Here is a 12,599-nt window from a genome sequence, read left to right as displayed (position 1 = left end):
CGATGTGGCACACGCCCATGGCGCGTAGTTTGTTCTGCAAACTCCATGTTGGTGTTTGATGAGGCGTTGGGACTGTGCCACAGCATGTACGGACCGGTTTCCTTTGAAGCCAACGTCTGGGCGAACGGTACCGCAAGCCTTGGAGGCGTCTCCCTTTTGCCGCGCTCGCTGTGTTTGTGGGGCGACAGGTTGTGGAGGATGTGCCGCCAGGACAGGGGCTTTTACCAACTGTGGTCTAGCGACTGACGGCCTACTAGTAAGGGGAGTGCGCATAAGTACATACTAACGGGTTGGGTTGGTGTTGGGCCATGGAAAAACAATTGTCCACAATGCGAATCGTCGCGGTCCAAACCGACATGTCGACGCACTGATTGCCAGGGGAAGGCATCGGACACATAGATATCCTGGTCCGTTTTCCTGGCACATGCGTGCATGTCGACGTGCCCCGGGATGGATTTGACAGCTGTCTCCCAGGTACCGAAACACTCGCGATGACTCTCCACGAACGACAGCAGGTCCACTTGGCCGACCGCGCCATCCCGAAGGCCAGGCCGCAAGACCGGGCGACATAGAACCAGGGTACATGCGACACAGGCTCGTGTGCAGGTGCTCCAATGCCACAATCAATCTCCAGCCATAAACTACGGCTGTAAGTACGTATCCAGTCGGCACGTGCTGGCAAACCAGCCAATGGATCCATTCAGAGGAACTTCTGCAACTGCCTCAATGGCCCCAGTTTTTACAAAAATGATGATCCATCGATTTCGTATACATAAATCGGCATCTGGCATCGTTCCTCACATTCGGGAGCTGTGGTGCCATCGTCCTGTCGTATTGGAAGCAAGCGATCCGCGGAAAGTGTGACACTGCATAACACCGCACTTGAAATTCGTACGAGATGAGTACATCCCTGCTTGACAATCACATCGTCTTGGCCAACCAGGCCACAGGGTTGGCCTAGAGGCGGGATGTGTTTCCGTAGAGTACATAGTACAGGGCATTGCACCCCAGACTTGGCTTGTCGGAACCAGCATACTGACTCGGGCTATACGAGTATAGTTCGCACAACTCACCCTATGTGCCGTCTTGCACCTACTGGCGGATCCGGACCATCCGAGTGACCAACATGCTCAATCTAAGAAGGGCCGAGACGTTATGTCGCTCGAAAGGAAGGCTCTGGTGAAAAATACTCTTACATACTATTTCACCTCGCCGGCTAATATAGAAGAAACGCCACACGAGCATTTAGAGCCTTAAAGGAGCTAAGTAGTACGCTATTGCTATGAAGATGCGAAGCTAGGACATGTGGAATACGATATAAGACGTAAGCTGTTACGCCTTCTTCTTTTGTGGCCACCAATCATTCTTGCAGTCACGGTTGAAGATCTCTGCTTACAGTCGTTTACAGTTTGTCTGCGACTGCGGACTAAACCTGGGCTTCTTTGGCATATGGAAGCAATTGACAATAGACAAGCGTGAAGAGGAGGCCGAGTGAAGGCAAAGCATACCCCAATGACTTTTGAACAGGCTCAGCTGGATCTGATGCCAACTAGTGACGGCTGTAGTTGCTCGCGACGCCCGACAAACAACCTATGATTAGCCGGTCAGCCAGTCTTTTCCGCCTGCTTATCCTCAGTAACAGGACCGAGGGCCTACATCGGGAGGAGTGTGCAGATGCGAGACGGATGCAAATCTTGTGCCTAATCTCTGTTCTCACGATTCGGAGATAGAGATATACTGTATCCTAATAGCCAAGAGAACTCTCAACGTAAGAAATGTATGATGCTCCTACTCGTATGTTGGTCACAAAGACGGCCTACGCCACATGCTTCATATCCAGCAACGAATCAGCCGGTGGAACTTCAGATGTTCAGTATGCTGCTTGTTGTTTACCGAGCGCCATAGTATTTGTGTACACCAAACTCCAGGCGAAATCCTCCACATAAGCAATCTCTCGCCCAGCCACTATGCGACTTCCAGAATCTAGACCCAGATACATCTGAACCGTTTCAGGGTCTTTCAACAGGCTCGCTAACATATGTGGGGTCCGAGGAGCTGAAGGCTAGTCTGAATGCGTGAGCAGTCCGTGATGGGCGTTGCAAAGCTCCTCCTTGTTTATCGCCAATGTCAAGCCGCGAACAATCTTAAGCAAGGGATAGCCCGATATATGTAGCCTCGATAAACACCTAAAGCGGAACTGCAAGACGGGATCCTTGGCATCATCTCGCCCACAAATCACCAGCTGTTTGTTTGATGTCGCTAGCGAGGCGAGGCGAGATGGTTGGTGTTGAAGTTTGCCATTCTTGTTACTACGTGAAACATCTGTAAAGGATCGCAGAATCACCAACATGGACTGAGGCATTGCCCGCCGTGTGTAGCACAACATGTCGGACAAACGTTGGAGCAACAAGGAAGACGGTCACGGGTTCAGCCCGACGCGGCTCCGGCACGGGAACAGGCGGCGAATCAAGCTAACCGGATGCAGTAGCGTGTTGTTGGGATGTTTGGCCGCCGTGTTGCGTCCCAACACCGGCTTCACTGTATGAGAGCATACCCACCAGCGCACCCCGTCTTCTTAATAATGTATAATCAAACCACCCTATGAGAAGCAGCGCATACGACCAAATTACGCATACCCGAAGAAATGGCGTCAAAGAACGAAGCGCACGCGCGTATCAACAACATCAAAGCCGAACTCCAATCCATCTCGACATGTTCCAACGCCACAGTCAGCGCGCTCCAGGAGATTCTCTCGAAAAAGGAAGACGAGCCACCACAGAAGGAAAATTTAAAGGGCAAGACCCAGACAACTGCGCGGAGGCGAGCAGCGACGGGTGCGGCTGCAGATGTTCAGAAGCAAAAGACATACACAATTGCGCCCAGGGAGAAATACATACTGGCTACCGAAGTCGCCAACAAGACCCTCCAAACACTTGCTGAGGCACTGAAGAGCCCGATACCAGTCATCGCTGCCCGGCTCCCTTCCAAGTCGAAGCCAACACCCACGGAAGATGCTCGCAAGCCAGCACGACCCGGCCAAGCAAAGACCCCGCCACTCTCACAACAACCTCTTCGCGAACGGTCCGCCTCTCAGGTACATAATTCACCTCATAAACGCGCCCCGCGCCGCTCTTCGTCATACTCGTCGTTTCTGTCCCCAGGCCCTGATCCAGGCCTGGTCGCTACGGCTGAGTGCGCAAGGACGGCATTTGCATTCCTGGGTACTCCAGAAGCAACAAAGGTCCTGGGGAAAGACACTAAGGAGCTGCAGTATGAGAATGGCGTGCTTGCGCTCACCGGGAAGCTCGTTGCACACGGCCTAGACAACATGGCCGTCAAAGAGTTAAGAACGCTGAAAAGGAGGTTGGATAGACACATTGGCCGTGATACTGCACAGCAAACTGGCACTGCCGACAAGGAAAGCCTGGCGTCACTCTTGGAATTCGCAGCCATAGACCCTAATAGCCCTATTGTATCACTGGTCACAAGCTTCCAATCATACGCATTGCGTATCATCGCAAAACTAAAACGACCACGAACAATCGAAGCTACCTGGGAATTCCTGAAACCTACCAACCCATCCTCACCTGCGAATCTGCTTTTGAGTACTGCAAAGTCTCCAGCCAGTCAAGCTAAAGCAGCTAGGCAGCTTGAGTCTTTAGCCCAGACTATTCTCTCACTCTGCCCGAGTATCTCGAGCGCGGATGACGCAAACACTCTGCAACCATCTGCAGAGAAAGTATTGCTTCTGCAACATTTGGCCTTCAGTGTGAGAAAGCAGTGGTGGGGCCTCGTCAATCACCAGAGCAATGAGGAACAAGAGCTGTCGGAGCCCTTCGCCAAATGTTTGATTGCCTTTGGCCGGAGATCCCAACTTATCCCTATTAAGAAGTACAAGCTGGCCGAGACTTTGTATACAGATCTTTTAGGATGGTCTGACAGTGCCACTACTTCACCAAATGGCGCTCCCGCCTCGGCCACCGCAAGCAAGACTTTATCCTCATTTGCCCAGGCTGCGGGATTGTCTGACCAGGCTCTTCGATGGTTAGGCTCTTCAACATCCTCCACCACCTCTAAAACTCCCGCCGTGAAGCAAACAGCGAGGACGATACGAATAGCTACCATCACTATAGAGGCTCACGTCAAAGGCGAAAAGAAAACTGATTTGAACGACGTAATTACGAATGCCCTTGATGCCTTGAATGGAAGTCTGGGTGGGTCAGCGGCGGATCTAGAGTCGCTCTTTGCAGAAGTCAATGCCCTGAGACGAGCGGCAACGAAGATCCTTATCGCACGGCTGTCTAAGCCTTCAGACGACGACAAAAAGCTGGCTGTAGCGCAACAGGCTGTGTCTGTTATCGCTGCAAGCATACATTTCTCAGCAAGATTTCTGGGTACTGCATACCCACATGAAGCCGACTCAAAGACACAATGTCAGCACCATGAACGGGTAACTTTGGCCTGGAAATACATGAAGGGTACCATTGACTCGGTCATGGCATGCTGTAAACAATCCATCAAGACTGAGGACGAGTGGAAAGACTATGACATATTGTTACAAGAATGCTCACACGTACTTCGTCGTTTCGAAGAAGAGGTTAAAGAGGGAACTATCTCAGGCGAGAAAATCGAATCTATCATTGGATCATATGTTGTCAAATTATCCAACGGCTACTGGGCTCTCTATATGCAGCTACGGAGGGCCCGCTGCAAGCTCGATACCTTGGTCATGCTTATGCGGCGCTCCATCGACCTTGTACAATCAAGAGACCCAACTGAGCAAGAGAGCGGACTTCTCTCAATGAAGCTTGAGCAACTGGGCGAGACCTTGGAAGATCTGGGCCAAATTGAAAACTCCCGCGACGCTTTTCGACAATGCATACAAAGTCACCTTACTGCAGATATTCTGCGACGGCTTTCCGAAGCTGCAGCAAAATCATCTCTTTCCGCAACATTCAACGATACCGGACCATTTAGTGTAATTGTCAGGCTCCTGAAAGGTTACCATCATTCGTTCCTAAAGTTTGGGATTCGCCAGACGGATGAAGTCGCCTATTTTGACATTGACACAATTCATGCAGACGTCGAAGGGGCTATATTGGAGTTGCAGTTGCACTTTAACTTACGAACGTTGTCGAAAAATCGGAAATGGGACTCGAACCTAGACAAATCAATTCGCAGTCTGATCGAACGACTCCGGGTAGTATACGTGCAGGAAACCTATCCGGTTCGACGATTAAGGGCATCTATCGCTGTTCTTCAGCTTTTACAAAGCGATCCTCAAATCTTGTCCCAGGATAACCAAACTTCTGGCTTTGATTGGGACGAGAGCATAGGAATAGAGCAGTCTCAAGACCAAGCATTGAAGGGGTATCAAGCTCACCTAAAAGCACTTTACGAGCTCAAATCCTCGATGCAGCAATCCTCTCCTCCTACATCAACTCTTCAGCAATGCTTTGCCACGTGGGAGTCTCTCGTCACCTCTGCATCTTCTTGGGATATATTGAGCGATCGAATTGACGACATAGATGTTTGGCTAAAAGATCTTCATGCATGTGTGGAATATCTCAATGCAAAGGGCGAAGAGTACCTGGCATTGCCTCTTCTTCATCTTTTAGTTAACATTCTCGAGCTTCAAAAAAATGACGATGGATCTAAGCTCCTCATCACGCTGTGCGCTTTGGGGCTACAGTTGCTGCGTCTTGGTTACACTGGGAAAGCAGGCCTCTGCCTTGCTAAAGCTGAAGCACTGAGCAAATCCCGGACCTGTTCTGTTGATGCAAGACTGGAGTGGCACATCGCTTACGCAGAATATCTGTTAGGTGTAGGGAATCCAGGGAAATGGTAAAGACAAAACTTCATTCTCTACTTTTCATGTACTAACATACAATAGTTCAGCGATCATGGAAAATGCCCAATCCATTGCGCTTGGAGACTCTCAGTTTTTGGACTTGGCGAAGCCGACAACTACACTCTCCGGCCGGCTGCGGTTCAACAGAATCGTGGCAGATGCTTCCTATGTTCATTCGTTGTTTGCTACTGCTACTGGATCATACAAAGAAGCGGCTCGACATGTGAGGCAGTGCATCACGTTGAACCGGCGTACTTGGGCTGCCCTCGAATCGCGGTCAAACGCCAAGAAGGCCGCGTCTGCAGACGAACTTGAATCCGAAGCAGATGGGTCAAGCCGAACAGGGTTTGACCCGTTGAGCTCTCTCCGTATTGACAAAGGTGTGCCTGTTGTCATGTCTGTCACCCACGGTGCCCTTAGCGGACCTGACTTCTGGGCTTTGGTCCCATCCATGTACCGTGCTTTGATGCAACAATCTCAAATCTTTGCTCACCAAGGGTTGCTGCACGAGGCCATTTATATCGCCGAACAAGCTGAGAAGGTTGCTTCTGCAACACAATCTGCGACACTCATGACTGACAATGCCAGCTGGCGTGCTGACTGTTGGGCCCAGAGCAATAGACCCGATAAGGCTGAGGCTATTCTCAAATCACTGGATGCGCCTACTTCACGCAAATGCTTATCGACTGCCGGTTACTATTCTGCTGTTGCTAGAACACATCACTGGAATGGTCAGTATGAGCAGGAGATAGCGTCGTATAACCTCATGGAGCAGCTTCTGAAAGATTTGAGTTCGCCGACATACGTGAAGACTCTGGAGTCCTTTTCCGCTCCTGTTGATGCACTTACAGATCAGTTGTCATCCCTAACAGTAGATACCACCAAAGTAGCCAAAGTAAAACCGGCAACAAGAGGCCGTAAGCCTGCAGCCAAAGTCGCACCACGGACAACTGCAAAGTCTGCTACCGGTACTCGGCCTAGAGCAGCCACAACACGGGCTGGAAAGACGGCACCAAAACCAACCCGCCAACCTGGTGCTCCGCCAGCGTCAGAGGAATCGACCACTGCTGACCAGTGTGCCGGATTGTATGTCTTCCAAGCGAGCATGAGGGATCGAGCTGTACTTGCGAATATCCTACATGACGATCTCGCTGAAGCCCTGAAGCTTCTTGGTCAAGCTGAAGACCTGCAGAATGGGTTGAACCAGGAAGTGTCGCACATGTGGGCAACATTCAAAGCAAGACTCGCACAGAGCGCAAAACAGATTGCGGAAGACTTCACTGTCAACACACTTCCAGAGTCGACAATTGCATTTCCTGCCTTTGGTCTCAAAGACCGCAGACTTTCCGAGGTAGAGCTTGTCAAGAAAGGGACTCTTGTGTCTTCTGCTATTAGCAAATCCAGTCGAGCAAAGAAGCAACAAAAAGAGGACTTTATGGACACACTCCGCGAAGCACGAGAGAGACTTGTAGAAGCACATGCTCTGTGTGCTACCAATGGCTCAAACCATTTGTTCCGCCAGACATCCATGGCGCTGGGTCATGTCACCGTGCTCATGTCAGCTGTAGCGGGTAGTGACCTGCCAGGCTCACTGCACCCAATGTATGCCGCATACATGAGCGAACTGCCCAAGGTCAACGCATTGAGGCTTGTGCAGGAGTCGACCGAGGCGGAAAAGGAGCAAATATCACGTGACGAGTGTATGCAATGGCCGGTGACGGATGCATCAAGTTTTTCGTTTGCGTCGGTATCAGAGTTTCAGAAAGATTACGTTGACATCATCCCAGAGACATGGAATGCGGTATCGTTGGCTCTTAGTGAGGCCCGTGACGAGCTGTTCATTACTCGTTTCGAAAAGGGCTTGTCGCCATTTGTGTTGCGCCTGCCATTGGCTCGTCACGCCTCTCGCGACATGGACGAGGACGAGTTCTCGTTTGACGACGGAAAGAGGGATTTTGACGAGATTATCGAGCTCAGTGACTTTAGCACGAGAAGCGCCAAGGATATGACTTCGAGGGAAGCAAGACAACAGTGGTGGGCTGAACGTGAGGCTCTCGACACGCGCCTACATGAGCTACTCATCAACATGGAGAACATCTGGCTTGGCGGCTTCAAGGGTGTCTTTTCACAGCACGAGAGACAACCAGCTCTGCTTGCAGAGTTTCGCAAGTCATTGGAGAACATACTGAACGAGCACTTGCCGTCGCGGAAAAAGAAGAGTCAGCAAAAGCGGCCGGTACTGGATGCACGAGTTCTGGAGCTGTTTATTGGTCTCGGGGACGCTACTGATGAGGAACTCGACTTGGACGAAGCGCTGATGGATCTGATTTACTTTGTCGTCGATATCCTCCAGTTCAACGGCGAGCGCAACGCGTATGACGAACTCGATTTCGATGCCATGGTGGTCGAGACGTATGAAGCTCTCCGGGCGTACCACAGTGCATCTCACAAGCTGGAGTCTGCTTGTCGTCACACAATACTCATTTTGGATAAGGACTTGCACGGGTTTCCATGGGAGTCGCTGCCATGCCTAGAGCAGTTGTCAATCTCTAGACTACCCTCACTTGCGGCCCTTCGCGAAAGGCTGCTCTCGGCACGACCGTGCGGGTCCAAAGCGGAGACTGCGCCGGCTGGCCACTACATTTGCTCCAATATGAGGGGGACGAGCATGCTCAACCCATCAGGGGACCTGGCACACACATCTAAGACGATGGCGCCGCGTCTAGACCAACTCGAGGGATCATGGGATCGCATTAGCAGTCGGGCGCCATCGGAAAAGGAGTTTGAAAACAGTCTGCGGGAAAAGGATCTAGTGCTGTACTTTGGTCACGGCAGCGGTGCACAATATGTCAAGTCCAAGGCAGTACGACGACTGTATGCAGGCCAAGGAGGCGAGGAGGGCAGGAAAGCAGGATGTGCGACGACGCTGCTGTTTGGCTGCTCTTCGGTCCACCTTAGTGAAAACGGCATCTTCGAACCGTCGGGGATGCTTGCTTCTTATCTTACTGCTGGCGCACCGGCTGTTGTGGGCATGCTTTGGGATGTCACGGACAAGGACTGCGATCGCTTTGCCGTCAAGGCTGGCGAGCTATGGGGACTGTGGCCCGAGAGACAAGACGACAGCGGTGGCGGTGCTGCGAAGAGTGTGGGAAAGACGGCTGCAAAGAAGGCCAAAGGCAAAGGCAGAGCCGGGCAGTTGATGGACGAGGCGGATGGAGTGGGCAGTGGCGGAAGTGCCAAGAAGGGAAAGAAGAGCGGCAGGGCAGCAGTCGGGCTGGACGAGGCAGTGCGCGAAGCACGCAAGGCCTGTGTGTTGCGATATCTCAACGGGGCAGCAGCGGTGGTGTATGGTATTCCTGTGTATCTAGAGTAAGCAGAGCAGAGCAGAGTAGGGCGGGCGTGGCTCGGGCAGGGGGCCAGGCGTTTTGAAGATTGTTGGTTCATGCTGTACCTATCTTTTGCAAGCGCCTCGCGTAGATGATGTGTTGCCAGGGCATGGGCGTGTTGAGCTGGGCTTGTGCGTGCTAGTGAGTGGCTGTTGGGGCGTGTTGCCCGGCGCTCAGGCTGGCCATGGCCGGAGTTGCCGGACTGTCGGGGTATATGAGAAGGGCCGAAAGGGGAAGTTCGTATGGAACAGACTAACAGGACGCGCCAATATTTCGCGCCGAGCGGCCCTGGTGATGGGACCGAGCATGTCTGTCTTGTGGATGCATGTATGTTACACATACACATGTACTTAGATGTGTACATAGCTACTGCCATGTCAACACATTGGCTCTGCCGGGCCGCCTGTCGCCAGGGCATGCGCGTGCGTGTGCTTTTTCGCGGAAGACGCTCCGCTCGACCCAGAGCGACGTGACGACCAACTCTGCTGCCAATTGTCTCCAGCCCAGAAGCCAGAAGCCAGATTAGACCCTGATCTGCCGCCATGGCGTCGCGCCTGTAGAGTAGTGCTTCTCCTCTCCTCCGAGCTCTTCACTCCCCTCACTGAACCTACTCCTCCACACCCCCTCGCGACCGGCCTCGCACGCCACACGGCCATGACGGAACGCCCGCCAAAGTCTGGCTCGTCTCGCAAGCGAGCGCTCGTGAGTTGCGATCGATGCAAGATCCGCCGGGCACGATGCATTCGCGACAATGCAGACATGCCATGCGCCGATTGCAAGGCCAGTGGTGTCGCCTGCGAATCCAAACTTCCCCGTAAGCAGCGCGTATACGGCAGCGTCGAGACGCTGAGTCTGCGCTATAGAGCGCTCGAAGCCCTGGTCAAGGGCCTGTTCCCCAACGACAATGTTCAGGATACCGAGACGCTGTTTAGGATCGCAGCCGCGAGGAATATCACCATGCCCGCCAATGACGACTTTACTCCGGCAAACATCTTCAACACCACCGCCACTGCCACCGACCAGCGCTCCTCATCCTCGTCGCAGCAACTACTGCCACCACAACAACAACAGCAGCAGCAGCAGCAGCAACAACAACAACAGCAACTGCCACCGCTACCCCAACCGCAGCCTCCAATTCAACCCTTTCAAACATCTTCTTTTCCCCGGCAGGCACCCCTAGGCCCATATGCCACCACACACGACACCACCCACTCTTCTCACAGTGATTTTCCATCCATCAAAAGCAAACACAATCGCCCCAGTACCCTCTCCGACCCCCAGCGACCCCCCTCTCGGTCAGAAGAGCTCTTGCGAGCAAGCCGGCGCACCTCACACTACTTTGGTCCCTCGAGCAGCTTTCGCCTTGCTACAACAATACGCGCTCTTGCTGCTCGATGGATATCAATCACGGGCGCAAGCGCCCACTCTTTCATCTCAGACCCATCCAGCCACTCTGACTCCATTCTGAAACGCAGTAGCACTGACCCCTCCCACGAAGACCTGACATTGTCCGAAACAATTCAACTTCCCCTGTCTGGCAAAAGAAGCCGCAAAAGATCCAGGTCTGAACTGGATGATTCCAGTGATGAATTTTTGTCTCGCGAGCATAGTCTGAGCAGAGACTCCATCGGCACTCTCTTACCACCGAAAGCTACCGCAGAGGCCCTTGCGTCTGCCTACTTTAGCCGGATTCACATGTACATGCCTTTGTTCAATCGAAGCGTGTTCTATCTTCGCATGGAAGCAACATATTCTCGAAAAGCGGAATTGATCGACGAATGCAAGGACATTGGCTGGCTGGTGGCATTGGCCCTGGTCTTCTCCTTTGGATGCCAGCAGCTGGACGGACTCGACTCCAAGCAAGCCCGTGAGCTACGAGTCAAATACCTCAAATTTTCCAAAAACTACTTTCGGCGGCTCCTAGTAACGGCCTGCTTGGATAATGTCCAGGCACTTGTTCTGCTCAACATGCACCATCATAGTGTTGGGCAAAAGAGCAGTTCATGGCTGCTTATAGGCCTCGCTGCACGTATGGTTAGTTACGCACCAGGTAGAGTGATTCACTGATTGATGACATGTCGCAGGCAACTACCATGGGAATGCATCGAGACGCTTCGAACAAAGAATTCGAGTTTGTCGAGCGGAATATACGCCGCCAAGTCTGGTGGACCATTTACATTTTTGAAAAAACCTTGTGCAGTATTCTCGGCCGCCCAACTGCGATTGATGATCGCGAAATGTCACTCCACATGCCAGAATTTCAGGAATTCGGGCAACCAAGTATATCTGGAGACTCTGCCAGTCTTTGCTTCGATCTCGTCCGCCTGTCTTATAGTGTCCGGCAACGCGCCTATTTCGATCAAACTTCGGCTGAAGAACGCTCGCCGACGCCGGCAGTTGCAAAAGCTCTACTGCGAGAACTTGACGCTTTTATCGCAACCGTTCCGCCAAACATGTCGCTGGACTGCTACCCATTGACGTCGGAGCACAGATCCATGGCATTACTGCTGCACATTTACTATTACCATACGCGTTGCATGGTTACCCGGGATTTCTTGGTACAAAAAATTGAGAGTAGCCTATCCTTTCTCGAAAACGAAATGTTTACCGATTCCGACGACTGGCGAACAACCCTTGCACTGGCCGAAGACTGCGTCGAGTCTGTGCACAAAAGCCTGCAGTGCATCAGGGCCGGCATCGAGCTTGGAATCATCGGATACTCGTGGCTGGATTTCTACTATGTTTTTCACTCAATCATGATTGTATGCGCAGACTTTCTCGCCCGCTCAAAGGGACAGGTAGAGTCAACCAAGGATACTGAGCGCAAGACAACTGTACGGGCCGTGCTTGATCAAATCCGCGACATGCAAACTCTTGCGCCTACTTACAAGACGCTCAGCCGGATTGCGCTGCAGTTTGCTAACATAACAGAGGTTGCTGCTGACAGAAAGTCACCAACGCCGACAGACACGCCGCATGATGCAATGCTCGAGTCTGTAGCCCCCGCGGCGAGCGACGCAGGTGTCGAGCACGTAATGCAGCTCGCAGATCTGGGCGAAGACTGGTTCACAAATGCGACCGCGGACCTAGGATTAGATTTCTTCGACTTGGGCCATGTGACAAACCCAGTGGCATTTGCTGCCATGCCAGATGCCCCTTCAGGCGCTGAACAGACCATTGAGTCGGCTAACAATGATGTCGAGGATTGGACATCCAAGACGCTAAAAGGTTTACATACTATATGATTCAAAGTTGAGATTGTGCTATCTTTCCAGCACATAATGCTAGTAAATATATCTTGCCGTCATGAGTTTTGAAGTAGACCGTGGATGACATCACATTCTACTGTCTTGTATGGTGTT

At 52.1% G+C, this 12,599-nt stretch overlaps 1 protein-coding gene across 1 annotated transcript; it reads left to right on the top strand.

Moving 5' to 3' along the window:
* The first annotated feature begins 2,548 nt into the window (after nt 1–2,548).
* PSV08DRAFT_225672 (peptidase family C50-domain-containing protein) lies at nt 2,549–12,547 on the top strand. The gene is made up of 5 exons (XM_014228463.1): nt 2,549–5,844; nt 5,894–9,196; nt 9,592–9,659; nt 9,803–11,271; nt 11,322–12,547. The coding sequence occupies exons 1-5, from the start codon at nt 2,645–2,647 to the stop codon at nt 12,480–12,482; spliced, it is 9,201 nt and encodes a 3,066-aa protein (XP_014083938.1). The 5' UTR covers nt 2,549–2,644; the 3' UTR covers nt 12,483–12,547.
* Nucleotides 12,548–12,599: the final 52 nt, after the last annotated feature.

This window comes from Bipolaris maydis, assembly GCF_028858645.1.
Source record: "Bipolaris maydis strain C4 unplaced genomic scaffold PSV08scaffold_9, whole genome shotgun sequence".
Classification (NCBI taxonomy): domain Eukaryota; kingdom Fungi; phylum Ascomycota; class Dothideomycetes; order Pleosporales; family Pleosporaceae; genus Bipolaris; species Bipolaris maydis.
This window is presented reverse-complemented; position numbering and strand designations above follow the sequence as displayed.

Excerpts from the sequence above, each read along its gene's own strand:
- PSV08DRAFT_225672 (XM_014228463.1), top strand. The coding sequence starts at position 2,645 with ATGGCGTCAAAGAACGAAGCGCACGCGCGTATCAACAACATCAAAGCC. Across the intron at positions 5,845-5,893 it reads GTAGGGAATCCAGGGAAATG|TTCAGCGATCATGGAAAATG; the intron begins GTAAAGACAAAA and ends AACATACAATAG. Across the intron at positions 11,272-11,321 it reads TAGGCCTCGCTGCACGTATG|GCAACTACCATGGGAATGCA; the intron begins GTTAGTTACGCA and ends GACATGTCGCAG.